This window comes from Aptenodytes forsteri, unplaced genomic scaffold (assembly GCF_000699145.1).
Source record: "Aptenodytes forsteri isolate BGI_AS27 unplaced genomic scaffold, ASM69914v1 Scaffold8, whole genome shotgun sequence".
Lineage (NCBI taxonomy): Eukaryota > Metazoa > Chordata > Aves > Sphenisciformes > Spheniscidae > Aptenodytes > Aptenodytes forsteri.
Window position 1 is genome coordinate 6,431,169 of NW_008796218.1, and position 13,556 is coordinate 6,444,724.

Consider the following 13,556-nt stretch of genomic DNA (forward strand, 5'->3'; position numbering starts at 1 on the left):
GGGGCGCGGCGGCGAGGCCTGGGCGGGCCTCCCCTGCCCGGGCCTCCCTGCCCTCCCCGCTGGCCCCGCTGCCGCCGCGGGCCGCCCGGCGGCACCCAGAGGCGATGAGCGCACCCCCGTGCACGCGAACCGCCCCATCCCACATTAAAACCCTGCATCAACCGCACCAGTGCACCCACCCACGGCACCAGCGTTCAAACACCTGCACAACACCCTAAACACAGATGTCCCGGAGAGCCGATGCTTCCTGAAGGTACATAAAATACCTCACACGCAGACTGTGGGTGCCAGCGGCAAGTGTATTGGAACCGGTGCTCCCTTCTGGAGCAGCCCATAAAATAGTCTCTTTCTAGTAGAGACAAGCCCACGCAAAGACCCTGTATGACTGCATCCTGTCACAACCCATATACACACAACTGACTCAAGCCTTGCTTGTGTTTCTTCAAAAATACAGTATTACAATTTTTACCAAGTAATTACACTCCACTGCAGCACATGAAGTTCCCATCTGAAGGCTGTACCAGAACCTGCATCACACCACCACCCCTGGCCCCATCCCACCTCCTTTCCCAGCCAGGGATTTCTCACAGCTGTCCTTCCTTTGGCAGGTAAAAGTGGCCTATCCATTATTCACTGAAATTATGATTTCCTAAATGTTGTTTGACCTTTCACAGTGCAAGCGAAAGCAGGCAGTATTCTTTTCCACCCCTCCCATCCCCATTTTGCTGCCTTTTCTCTTTTGTTTTGTTCTGTGAGAAATACTGAGCTATTTCTAGTTGTAAGGGTGGTTTATACACATTAGTAAATCTTCAGAGTGAAACTTTCCCTCAGTCTTTGTCTTTGTTTCCTTAATGGTAGCTATAAATTACCACTTTCCTTTCTCACTGGAGCATCAGGCTTCATTGCTTTTGAAATGATCAAAGTTATTCTCTTCTAAAATCCAATGAGAAACAACCTATTGTATCTCCTGGATGGTTTCAGTCTTAGTCAAACTCATCTATAAATGCATAAAGCTGCTCATTAAACACTCCAATGATTCTCCAGCCCCACACTATACCCCAAGCTTCCCCTACCAACAAAAGTAATAAATGTATGAAGACTTTCTCAACAGTTTCCATGATCTCATGAATAAATAGTCATACTTACGATGGGAATTCACACATCTACGCACCTCTCATCTGGGGATATCAGTCAAGGTGTCTCTACAAACAATTCTCCCAAATGCACAGAGAAGCCATCTCCCATTGAGGCACGTGACTACAAGCTACCTTACAGAAAAGCTGTTACATATTTCAGGCACTTTCCAGTCAAGGTTCCTCAATGAACTTGACCAATATTAATTTAATTAAAATTCAGCACAAGATTTGACGAAAGACAAAATCTACATATGAAGAGTGTAACAGAAAAAACAGTAAGAGACAGAGGAGAAGAGCCATATACCCCAACAACTAAAGCTTTCTGATACACAGTAAAAGCAAAGCATCTTATTTACTTCTGTAAACTAAAATATAAAGTGACACATAAATATTTGGGAATGCCTGAATTAGATCAAAAGATCTCACCACAGCTTGGAAAACAAACAGGAATAATACTAAATTTATCTTAGTTAATGAAACCATTTCTTACACATAAATCTCAAAGTGCTTTGTGAAGGATCCTAGCTATTATTTCACATATAATACTCATTTGTTTACGATGAATTGCCATTAAAATACCTCTTTAAAGACACAAAACAGACAGAAGCTCAGACCTCAACTCAGACATCTTTCTGTAGCCTTCTGAACTATTTCTATTCAACTACAGAATCAAAGTGACAGATCACCACACTAGGTACTAAGATCTTTACTGGGAGAGAGAAGTTCTTAAGACTCAACTTCAGCAATAAGCTAAGTATGATGAAAGAAAAACAAACATACCAGGGGCAGTTCAACAGGAAGAGACCCCAAATAGCACTGTTCGGGGTTTTTCTCAGCAATGAAAAATAAAATAAAAATCACAAAGTTTTAGGGAGGAAAATAGCTACTGGTAAATATCTGCAAGAACTGTATGCAAACAGGATATTTTCATACATTGTGCATACTGATCCTAATACCAATAGCCAAGTTTTTGCTCATCTAGATACTATACAGCATTTCAGTCCTGAACTAAATTTTCTCAGTATTGTGTGGACCAGAGTCCCACTCAGTTACGTTTCACAGATGTTTTGGGGAGAGAGGTTTGGCTGTTTTATGTTTGGAGAAAGGCTGCACATCAGAAAACTTGTCTGCTTTTTTCAACTGTACCAATGTGTGTGCTACCTTACAATCTTGCAAATCCTAGAACTTCTTCCCGCTAACAGTCTGATCTCTTTGGACCGCCAGGAGCACAACGCTGCTATGAACAGTCTGCTGCTCCAAAGGAACTCTTCCATACAGACAAGATCCCCAATTCCCCCCTGCCCTCCACTTTAAGTATCACTTGAAGTTGCCTCACATTGAGAGATCGAGACTAAGCTGCCACAGAGCAGTCAGATGTAAAAACCACTCCAAAAATTCTGCACCTGATCTCCTAAGTAGAGTTGAATACTTTTGTCTGAAAATTTGGGATAAAAACTGCTTTATAATCCTTGTTAAATTTTATTATTTAATGGTAAGCAAACATTATTTGAAGACATCTAGATTGCCATTTCATTTCTACTTTAATATAGTGAGAAGCAGTGGGTCTGCTGGGCTGAGCGACAGTGCATCATATTGACCCAAAATTTAACATGACTGAGTGAGCATGAGTGCTTGTGACAGAAGCTGAAAACAACTCGGGGAAGGGGGGGAGAGATGCCAGAACAAAAAAGGGAAAGGGGCAGACAGACAAGTGAGGAAATACTTTCAAATATTTAATTATTTCAAAGCTTTTCACAAACATGATGTCTCAGAGCTGTAGTTTCAAGTCTTACTTATCTCTGTATGTATACTGGGATTTGAACAATTGTTTTTCTTTGAAATCAATCACTCAAACTTTTGCACTTACACTTTCCATCTTAGTATCCAAGGGTTTTCCAAGCTACTGAATAGGTTGTTGAGTTCTACATAAAATAACACATCTTCAGTAATCAGCATTCAATTTTGCAATTTAACAGTGGCTTTCATTGGGAACAGGACCTGCACATGGCTTATCTCAAATAATGCGGAAATCTGGGGTTCCTCTGGTCACGAGGAGTCTAGAAGACCCTCTCACGTAATTTATACTCCTTGCCTAAGTCTTTTTATTCCACTGGTAGAAGAACTTCCGTGAAACAAACATCAGATCCATCAGTGTTATTTTAAATGTTGTAGGATCTGTACCTTAAAATGCCAGTGTCCCTGAAGAACAGTTCCTATTTATTGCAGGACTGAATACAGTATGTTCTATTAATGAATATACATCTTGGAGTTAATAGGGAAAAAAGGAGACTTTTTGCTATGTGAAATAACTTTTAGACAAAGATCTGCTTGGTGCAGCTCTTTGACATTTGTACTTTGTAGGAACTTTCCAAGTCATCACTACAAAAAATGGCAACACGAGCACATTCCTAGACCCATGTGTTTGGACCAGTTCATCAGACAATCATTGCCTAGCACCCAAACTCTCCTCATCAACAGACGTTAATAAGCATCACCTTCTGTAAAACCACCTCAGACCTGACATTTATAAAAGCGCTGTGAATCCAGCAGTTGCACAGCACACTTTGCTCACCAAGGCCCCTGTTCTTTTTGTTCCTTCCCCTTGCAGGAAGTCTTGAAGATTCAAGGTCACCCGTGATGAAGTGAATGTGTTTCTGAAGCCGTGCTTACATCACAGCTCCACCCAGGCCTGCCTCACGTCCACCCTCATAGTGCCCTGCAGAGGAATTAGAAGCAGCAGGTCTAATAAGCCTAGGGAATTGAGATGGTTTCAGCTTCCAAGAGAGGCAGGTTTGGCATCTCACACAAGCACGGCACGCCTGGCAGCAGGTACCAAGTTCATGACTGCACCCCCCCCAAACCTGCCCAAGGCTCAAGCCACCAGCACCACCTCATCAGAGCATGGGGCAGGTTGAGTTCACCCTCGCAGCATCTTCCCCAGTGAGCACACAGGATGACACCATCAGTTGTTCACAATGCAGAATCACTGCCAGCTCAGGAAGACTGATGTGGTTCCCCCAAGACAGATCTTAACTCTCTTTATTTTGCTTTGCTTAAAAAAAAGCCTCCAGCACAGACCAGAGTGTGTGTGTGTGTAGAAATAGAGAGAGGTGAAGGAAGCTGAGATACCTCCAAATAATGATCAAACTCCTTCCCTTCTGCGTTTTCCCTGATGGTACAAAACATCCAACGATGACCTCATACAGTTTGACACAGAGTGAACCCCACCAACTTCAGAATAGTCCTAACTTGAACCACTGTTCCCAGGCTGAGAAAGTTACCTTCTATATTTGTCAGCTTCAAAACAGGAATTTGTCAAAGCAGAAGTTAGCCATTGCCAACATGCAGGGTCAGAAGAATAAGCAAGTCTCTCCGGCTATAGCTGACAGAAGAGTGGGCAGCTCCTTAAAACACAGGAAAAATAGTGCACCTGAAGGATGAGCTCTTTTTTGCAGATGCTGGGCTACTAAGGAATGACAGAAACCATACAACATGGGGGAAGTGGCCTTCAGCCTTCTTACCTGTTCCTGTCATGGTACGTGGGGAGGAACCGCAGAATCAGAGTGACTGAGGTTGGAAGGGACCTTTGGAAGTCATCTTGTCCAACCCCCCTGCTCAAGCAGGGATGTCCTGGAGAGTGCATTTTGCATGAAGCAGGAGATGAAAGTGAGTAAAACTGACTTGGTCTTCCTGCTTCTCACACAATTGACATATAAAACTTTCAGGACATAGGCAGCAGAAAGTTACAAAAGCATAACCACAAATGAGTTGCGCTCACATTTGTTTACTACTCCACTCAAATCTAAAAACTAGATTTAATATACAGTAAGGCAGGCGGAACCAGTTTCAAGGTGAGATAAGCAGAGCAGTTATCTAATGAACCAAGATTATACAGGGCTCCAGTACATCGGTATGTACTTCAAATAATTCAAAAAGTGAATGAATGGAGAGGGAAGGAACCATACTTCTGCATCTGAGCCAGTACAACCCCTCCACCCAATAATTCCTCCTCTGGGACTATCTGTCAAGTTAGATCTTACCCTGAGCAAAGATGGGGTAAAAAAAGTAGGAAACAAGCAATATAGGCAATAATGCTTGGGCACGCATGTGGGCCACAGATGTTGTCAAAGTCTCAGAGATAGAAGACGGTGCTATTTTCTCATTTAACCTTATATTTGAAGCATCAGTTAGTTACATTTCCAACAATTCTTGCTTCTCTGTATGGATCCTCTCACATAAAGAGAAAGGTTGAGTACATGGTACACAGAGGTGACTAACTGTATTTTTCACAACATAAAATTTGGAGACCTCCACCAAATTTGGTTATTGGGATCAAAAGTTTTTCTAAGGTAGGAAGAAAGCTAATATAAATGGCAGCACATACGTGTGTGTGTGTGTACTCACAGATACTTTCCAAGATCTGCATTAGTCCCTTTGCCTTCCTGTTCTCCCCATTCCCTGATTACCGAGTAAGCAGCTCTTCCACTGATGGCAGTCTGACCGACAACAAGTGCTTGCAAGAAGGCTACACTGGTGCTGGGAGGGAGGCAGGCATTTAGTTGAACAGATCAGATACAAAACTGTACAAAAAACACCTCCTCAAATCAGATACTAAAATGTCATACATACCTGCAGTCAAGGCAAAGAAGAAAAGACGATTAGCCAAATTATAATAAGAGGCTTTTGAAAATAGCACATTAATGCTATTTCACATGTTAGAAGACAAATTTTATTGCAATTCAGCAAATGAGCTACACCTGTAAAACTGTTTTGTATATCCAATTCACATTTAATGTCCAATGGTTTGAAATGTCACAGGAAAAATAAAAAAAGGAGAACAGTACCTGGTTTTGTCATCATAATGTAAACTTCAACGCCCACCCTTAAAAAAAACAAGCCAGTGATTTCCCCATGTAGTAAAATATATAGTTTATAAGATATTGATGCTTTATCTTAGTTTAACAGCTAATCTCTAGGTATAAAATAAAGAACTACAAAGACGTGAAGTACGTGTACAGTATCTTCAAGTATTTTCAAGTATCCTATAGTATCTTGCACTATGGACAAAAATCATTTGACAATATACAGAAAAAGTTAACTCTGAATAGTTTCACTGCAGAAACCTTAACATATTCATGAATTCAAAACACATCAAAAATATGGATCATCCGGCTAGTAGGTCCCATTTGAACAATTTGAAAAATATTCTTCATAATGGAAAAAGTTGTGGACTAGTCTTCAGTTCATGAATATGTTTTCAGCTACAGAATGTCAGATGGTTAAGTTTATGGCAGGTAAAGGCTATTTTTTGTATAAACTTATCATCATAGTATTTCGTTACATTTAAAACAAGTCTTTATTAATTTGCATTTTCTTTCTGTATAAAGTATCATTGTATCAACTGTGATAGCATTAATCAAAGAAGCATAAATAATTGAGAGGTGATAGCCTGTTTTTTTTCCTCAAATCAGGTATCAGCCCGTAAACATGTTTGGCCAATTTAGCACTATATATTTACTGCATTATGAATGACTTTATCATTATATTTCTCTCTACAGAATGCATGTCTGCTGTTAAAAAAAAATTATCTTTTCCCATTAACTGTTACAAAAAAAAAAAACCAAACAACCTAACAGCATAGCCACATTAACCTGCACCTACCAAACCTGCTCCCTTATTTTAGAAAAGTAACAGGGGAAAAAAGTTACAATTGCATTATTCTATAGTTCATTTCTGACAAAAAATGCAATGCAAGTTTTAAAAAGAGAGATGGATTTTACAAAGCTCTAGTTAAAGCATAAAAGATGCCAACTACACCATTTGTTCTTATACAGACTCATCCTATTCAGCAGAATGGCATGGAAGAAGCAAATGCTGGATCCTAACGTTATTCCGTGGGACTACATCAATGAAAGAAGTAGGTTGGTTTGTGGTAAACACTGGAGAGCGGTAGGGATTATGGCTGCTATTACATACTGAACTGTTCTTAGATATGCCAGCCAAATCTATTCCTAAAACCCTAGCACAGGCTACCACAGAGCTACATTTAATATCTCAGTCTTCCTTGGTGGCCTCTGGATCCAACAAAACCAACATTTTTTCTGCTGCATTTCAGAACCTTCTACTGCTCTTCAGTGGAGCAAATCCTTCCAGACTCAGAAATCCATACCAAAAAATGCTTTGAATCCTAATGGGATTAAGCATAGCCCCCCCCGTGAGAGAAGCAGGAAGGGTCTATCACAAAGTGGTCTTTCCCGTGCAAATAAAGTAATTGAGAAGCAGGGAAGATGACCTCTGCGTCTTTCTTTTCCATCTGGACAGCTAGCACAACAGGGTGCTGTCACTGATGGACAGCTTCATCCTCATGTGCTAGCCAAAGAACCCACCACTTGGGAACCAGCAAACCCCAGCCTGTGTCCATCCCAGGTATTGCTAACTGTCATCATGAGACCAAAAGATCCACACCAAAGCAACCCATTAAACCAATGGTATCATGCCACACTAGGTGAACTTGTGTAAAGAAAACAAAATTTAAAAAAAAAACAACTTAATTCAGGGTTAATTACCTCATGCAAGATAAAATTAATCCATACTTAATACTATGAGAGATACGGTTTTAACAGGATCAACTAATCTGTTAAAGTCAAAATAATTAATCCAGCCCTCCTTTCTTACGTAGACATATTCCCTGTGAAATACACAGGTCTAGTAAAGTCATCTTAAATATAGCTGAAAGCACTGTAAAAAAAATTTTTTTTGCTATTATTAATACATGAATAAACAATTTGGGGCAAGCATATAAAGATTATCCCAACATATTAAGTTGAATACATGAAATTCTTAAAATTAAGTACATCTGGTTTATTTTTGCCCTTCCAAAGATGGAAAAAAAACAACAAAACCAAACCTGCACACACAAAATACTTCTGTGAAATGCTCCTGTAAGCTCCAGACTGTGAAAGAATTCACACGCACCCAGCATGAGGAGTGGCTTGGACATTGCCCTTGCATCTTCCTAATGCTACTGTGAAATCAAAAAAGAATCTTGCTCTGATAAGTACTGACAAAGGAACTTCTCAGTTTAATAATGAAATAAATAGGACAAAAGTAAAAATAGTCAAAAATTTAATACATGTGCTATACTTATAAATTATGGAAATAAAACTATCACAAGATGTGACTAAGCTGTAGGTAAAGGTGCTACAACATTGTATGAACCAAAAAACTTGGACTCTGCTTCTCAAAAGAGAGACAATACTGAGATAAGTTTATACAGTGGAGACCTCTTAAATACATAGCCCTGAATTTCTGTACAGTAATTTGTGATGCTGATAAATCAGTGTGTTCTTAAGTCACATATTCACTTCAAAGAGATTTTTATCAGAGGATTCAAATGAACAGAGATACCTTTAGGCATTTGCCAAGTTCCAGATCTCCAATAAATTAAGCTTTCAAAATGTTTGTTTTACTGTAGAAGTGGACTAAAGCTTTCTCTGCTAAAACAAAAGCATCCCAAATGAAACAGACTGTGACAACAGGACCCAAGACACATTGCATTCAAAAGGAAAAGAAAAAGCCTTACTGTCTTTACAGAAAAATTAAGAAATCCTTGTATTTGTTAGTAAGGTATACCATTATTATTTCATCGGGGCATAAACATCTTTATTTAGTCACCTGGCATTTGGGGAACTCATGTCCCTCTTTATTAGCAGTTAAGAGAATTACCAGCAGCAACCATATACCAAACTTCAAAAGGCTGGTTCAGGTAGAAACATCTTTGTGTTATGAACATTTATTCCAGGTTTTTCATTTAAGTGGGCTGCACTGTAAATTCTGAATTGCAACATAACATAGCCAGTTGTATCATAGAAGATTTTTTTTTTTAAAGACAAACTTACAAAACACAACGATAGGTTAAATAAATAAAAAACATCAGTTAAAAAACACGCTTAATTTCTTCTGTGCAATTACATACCAATATGAAAAATATTACTTTGATCTCTGCACATTTCACGGTTCAGTCTCCTGGATTTCACTAAAAATAATACTGACAACAAAAATAAAGGAAAAAATTATTTGTTGACAAATCAGTGCCTTGGAGCTATTAAAAAAAAAGCACACATCATTTGTAGTTCCCTTGAAGCAGAACGTGACCCAATACATTAAAAATCAAACATTGGTAATAATGTTAATATATAAAATATTAGTTTAAAAACTATAGAATGACCTTCTCAGCAGAAATGGAGTGTATACATTGGGGTCTATGACATACAGCATATCTGAAGGCAAGTTCACAGAATGCTGAAAGGCTCACTGCACATTTTCTATGGCAAGGAAATACTGCAGCTTTAAAATAAGCTGCACAATACTCATCTCTATCTCTTTCACATGAAAGTGTGTAAAAAGCAAATCAGCAAATAAACTCTAAAATAGATTTATACCAAAATCCTCTTTTTTACATTGAGTTTACAGCTTCTATCCATTTGCCTGTACTATTTTTGGAGTTTCCTTCAAGAAAAGTCAAAGTTGGATTTTAGGGCCATGAACAAGTTCACAATATAATGTACTGGCAGACAGAACTTTTGCATACTAATGAGATTCACTCCTTGTTGCTTTTTTTTTTTTTTTTTTTAAAAAAGATAGTTTTTCCTGTGTGACAAGAGGTCAAATATCGATTCCTTTGACAAGAGATGCCTCCAGCGTAATGTTGAACTCCTGCAAGGTCTGCAGCACTCGAATCAAAGAATTCACAAGAGTGTGATCCTTAATCAGTGCTGTGTCTTCATACATCTGTGCTGTGATCGGGCAGTCTGTGAGCAGGGCGATCCAGTGATGCAGAAGGTGGTCTCTGACGAAGTGGCAATGTGGAAATAAAAAAAAAGCCAAGTTAATTTCTCATTTTCACTGACATGATTTTTATTCTTTGCCTTCTAAACAGACCTACCATCTTCTCCGCATATTTTTTATAAGGCGGGGTAGGGAGAGTAACTGTCTGTGGAACTTGTTTAAGTAGGGAGCATCTGTGAGAGATGTTAGGCTTTCCACCCCTCACATCAAAAGATACGGTTCCCAGGGGGCCTGGAAGTCCCAAGCAGGCCCAAAGTCACTAGCCTGCTCCATTGCCTTTGTGTCAAGAGGCTTCTAGATGGTCCCAGCTTCCCTCCTACCCATCTCCTACAATGCGTAGATGGAGGGTGGAGAATTCACACAGCCATTAACTGGAGAGGCCTCACTAGTAGATGGTTTTCTGTTTCTATCTTCTGACCTTGCTAGCTGCACATGAGGAAGGCTATTCACACCAGCCTACTACCTTTCTCTCTTGATTCAGCTGCTCAGCTCTTTGGGATACTCAGTTTTGATTCTCAGATTTCCCACACTTCACATGCCTAAGAACTCAGGGCATGGTTCACTTGATCCTTCTTTAGTTATATCAAAGAACTGTATAAGTAATAGTCAAACTGCACAACCCAGCAGTTGTGTGGTTTTATCTTACTAATACGCAACATCCTTTTCATCTTATTAAAATAACAACAACAACAACAAAGTTTCTTTATACCTGGCTCCAAGACACACCAGCATCTGAAACTTGCCATCCTTCCCAATGTTTCTAGGGGTGTTATTGATAGCAGTGATAAAGCGACAGAAATTCCTGGCCCTTGTCTGCCAGTTCTCTTCTGGGACCATTTCATTCTGCTCAAGGGTCTCATAGTATGTTTGTGCTTTTTCTTAAAAGAATGGTGGGAGATAATGAAGTTTCATCAGTGCATATAGCAGTCCTAAAATAGCTGAAATATCATTCTCCTGTACTTGGAATAAAATAATTAGGCACTATGACTTTCAAATTTAGATGATTAAATTTAGTACGACCTCAGTACACTTTCCCCATAAGCATGCTTACAAATCCGTAAGGCTATCTGATGCCCATATCGGACTGCTGGCAAATCAGCATGAGCGTCTGTGTCATGGAGGGGACAGTTAAAGTTGAAAGGCCTAGATTCAAAGCTCATCCATGAATTTCCAGAATGATTATGTCTAGGCATTGGGTTTTTTCTGTTTGATTCAGTCCTGTGTTCCCCATGCGTAAAACTGGGATTCCACTTCCCTCCCTGTGAACAGAGCTAAAGAAGTTCTAGTATCTATTGAATTTTGAGATGCTACAGTAAAATGATGATATAAGGAGATGCCGCTGAGATGCCTCCAAGAAACACGCTGTTCATACCAGCTGAGACACAGTGGCAATGAAAAGGCACACTAATGGATATACTTCGAAGACACAAGCAGGCTCTGGTATGTCTTCCTCCCACTTACCTAAAAAGTCCCAAATAAAGACGTTTTTGAAGAGTCTCGGTGATTTAAATCCATGCTGAAACACTTGCTCAAGGGCTGAAACAAGTCCACTTTCTCCACACAGCAACAGCGTCAGACTGCCTCTCTGCCAAGCACACACACTTATCTCAGTTTGGAAGCTTGGGATACAAAAGTGTCTCATGCATCTATTACTGAAACCAGTTTTTAAATAAATCAATGCCCAAAGTTACAGTCTACTGTCAAACAGTGGCTCCAGACAGGATGGCCCAGCTCTCACAAGTCCTGAGCATTCAAAAATTTGTTGACCTCTCTAAGAACGAGGCTGAAAGCAGTCTCAGGGTCTCATCATCATCAAATGAAGCCACAAAAAAGCCAAGATAAAGATCATGAGCACGTTTTACCTATAATAATAACTACTGTACAGAAAATTAAGAAAATATTTTCCTCTTCTACTAAGTAATAAAGATCACAGCTCCATTGTAGCAGGTAGCTCAGATTGTTTGGTTATCAACAAAAGCAACATTTAATGCAATTTTTAAACCTCAGAAAAAAACCCAAATTCTTCTTTAGAACATGATGGTAAATTGTATTTTGCAAAACCAGTGCATGACCACTTGAGATTATTGTATAAATGTGACTGTCAACCAGAATTATACTGTATATGAATTTGCCATGCTATACTGAACTTAGAAAAGATGGAAGGAATGGGAGGACTTGTAAAAAATTAATGACTTTCAAGAGATATCCATACAGGAGTCAGCACTGCTCTACACCACTCCTGTTCACAAGGGCTGGATTTTGATGCTTTGACAGAGGCATGCTTCTTAAGTTTGTTTCAGGAAATAACTGCTGTGTCAGTTAAGATGATTACATGTATAATGTAGAAGTGCACCAGAGTCTTTGACAGCACTTCTGCTTCACTTGGGGGCAGGTGTGTGTGTGTGTGTGTGTGTGTTTTGTTTCTTTTGGGTTTTTTTAAAGTGGCCCACAGGTTTTCATGTTTTAAGTAGCAAAGATAATGCAAAACAGACACAAAAAACCTACCCAGTACTCAATGCAGATTTTTGTTTCTTTGGGTTTTTTTAAAGTGGCCCACAGGTTTTCATGTTTTAAGTAGCAAAGATAATGCAAAACAGACACAAAAAACCTACCCAGTACTCAATGCAGATGTAAAATGTCAGTTAATCCAGAACAAACTAAACAGAGAGCAACACTCTTGACAGTGGTACAGGTAGAATCCTCAGCAGAATTTGACTAATAACACAATTTCCAATAACAGAATGTTAACATTTAAATTAACAGAATGCTCCAGTTAGCAGCAAAACTGAGGTACTTGAGGATGTACTATTCCAACAGTGTAGTCTCAGTATCTTATTTTTGCTCCACTTAAGGAATTTTCAAACAGATGGCTGTTCATTCAGTTTAGTTATTTGTTATATATTCTACAATGCTTACTAATAAGAGTTTTAAGACAGGAGTGCCACTACACAGACAATACAACTCCTCACCTCCTTCTCTGGCTTGTGGAAATGCTTGACAATACCATTGACAGCTTCACCAATAGCTTCTTGTATCTGACCAGTATTTAACTCTGCAAAATAGAAAAATATATCCAGTCACTCTGTAACAGCTTTAGAAATTGTATCTGTGCATGAGGGATAAGGCATACCACAAGAAACAAACAAACAAAACCAACGACAAGCATGAAGCAGTATAACGTACACTGTTAGTGAAAAGGTGCTGGACTGTGGGTAATAGAAATCCAATTCTACTTTTATTTACTGTGGAAAAGGTAGAAATGGAGATGGTTTGGTTTTATATCAAAGTTAACACTGTGGTGTTTCAACACAATAACAGGTGGAAAGGTTTTTTACATATTATGTGCATTTTCAGACCAGGGCCCAAACCTAAGAAAAGGAAATGTGCTTTGATTAGGACCACCAAATCTGGGCATCCTGGAAATACTTCCTGGGATAGCTTCACTGTAAACCCAAGCATGCTTGGGAGCAAAGTAACCACCTGATTTATCAGGAATAAGATGTTGTGGTTTAACCTCAGTCGGCAACTGAGTACCACACAGCCGCTCGCTCACTTCTCCCCTCCCACCCCCCG

The 13,556-nt window shown here is 39.4% G+C and overlaps 1 protein-coding gene across 1 annotated transcript in view; it reads right to left on the reverse strand.

The window, feature by feature from the left end:
* Positions 1-8,195: 8,195 nt before the first annotated feature.
* The window catches only part of DENND5A (DENN domain containing 5A), a 55,629-nt gene continuing 50,268 nt past the window's right edge, over positions 8,196-13,556 (reverse strand). Inside the window, exons 18-21 of the mRNA XM_009288805.2 lie at positions 12,953-13,035; positions 11,445-11,568; positions 10,693-10,861; positions 8,196-9,984 (exon numbers count right to left, since the gene is read on the reverse strand). Of these exons, the coding sequence (XP_009287080.1) occupies positions 9,801-9,984; positions 10,693-10,861; positions 11,445-11,568; positions 12,953-13,035 (560 nt within the window). The 3' untranslated portion in view covers positions 8,196-9,800. The remainder of the gene's footprint in view (positions 9,985-10,692; positions 10,862-11,444; positions 11,569-12,952; positions 13,036-13,556) is intronic.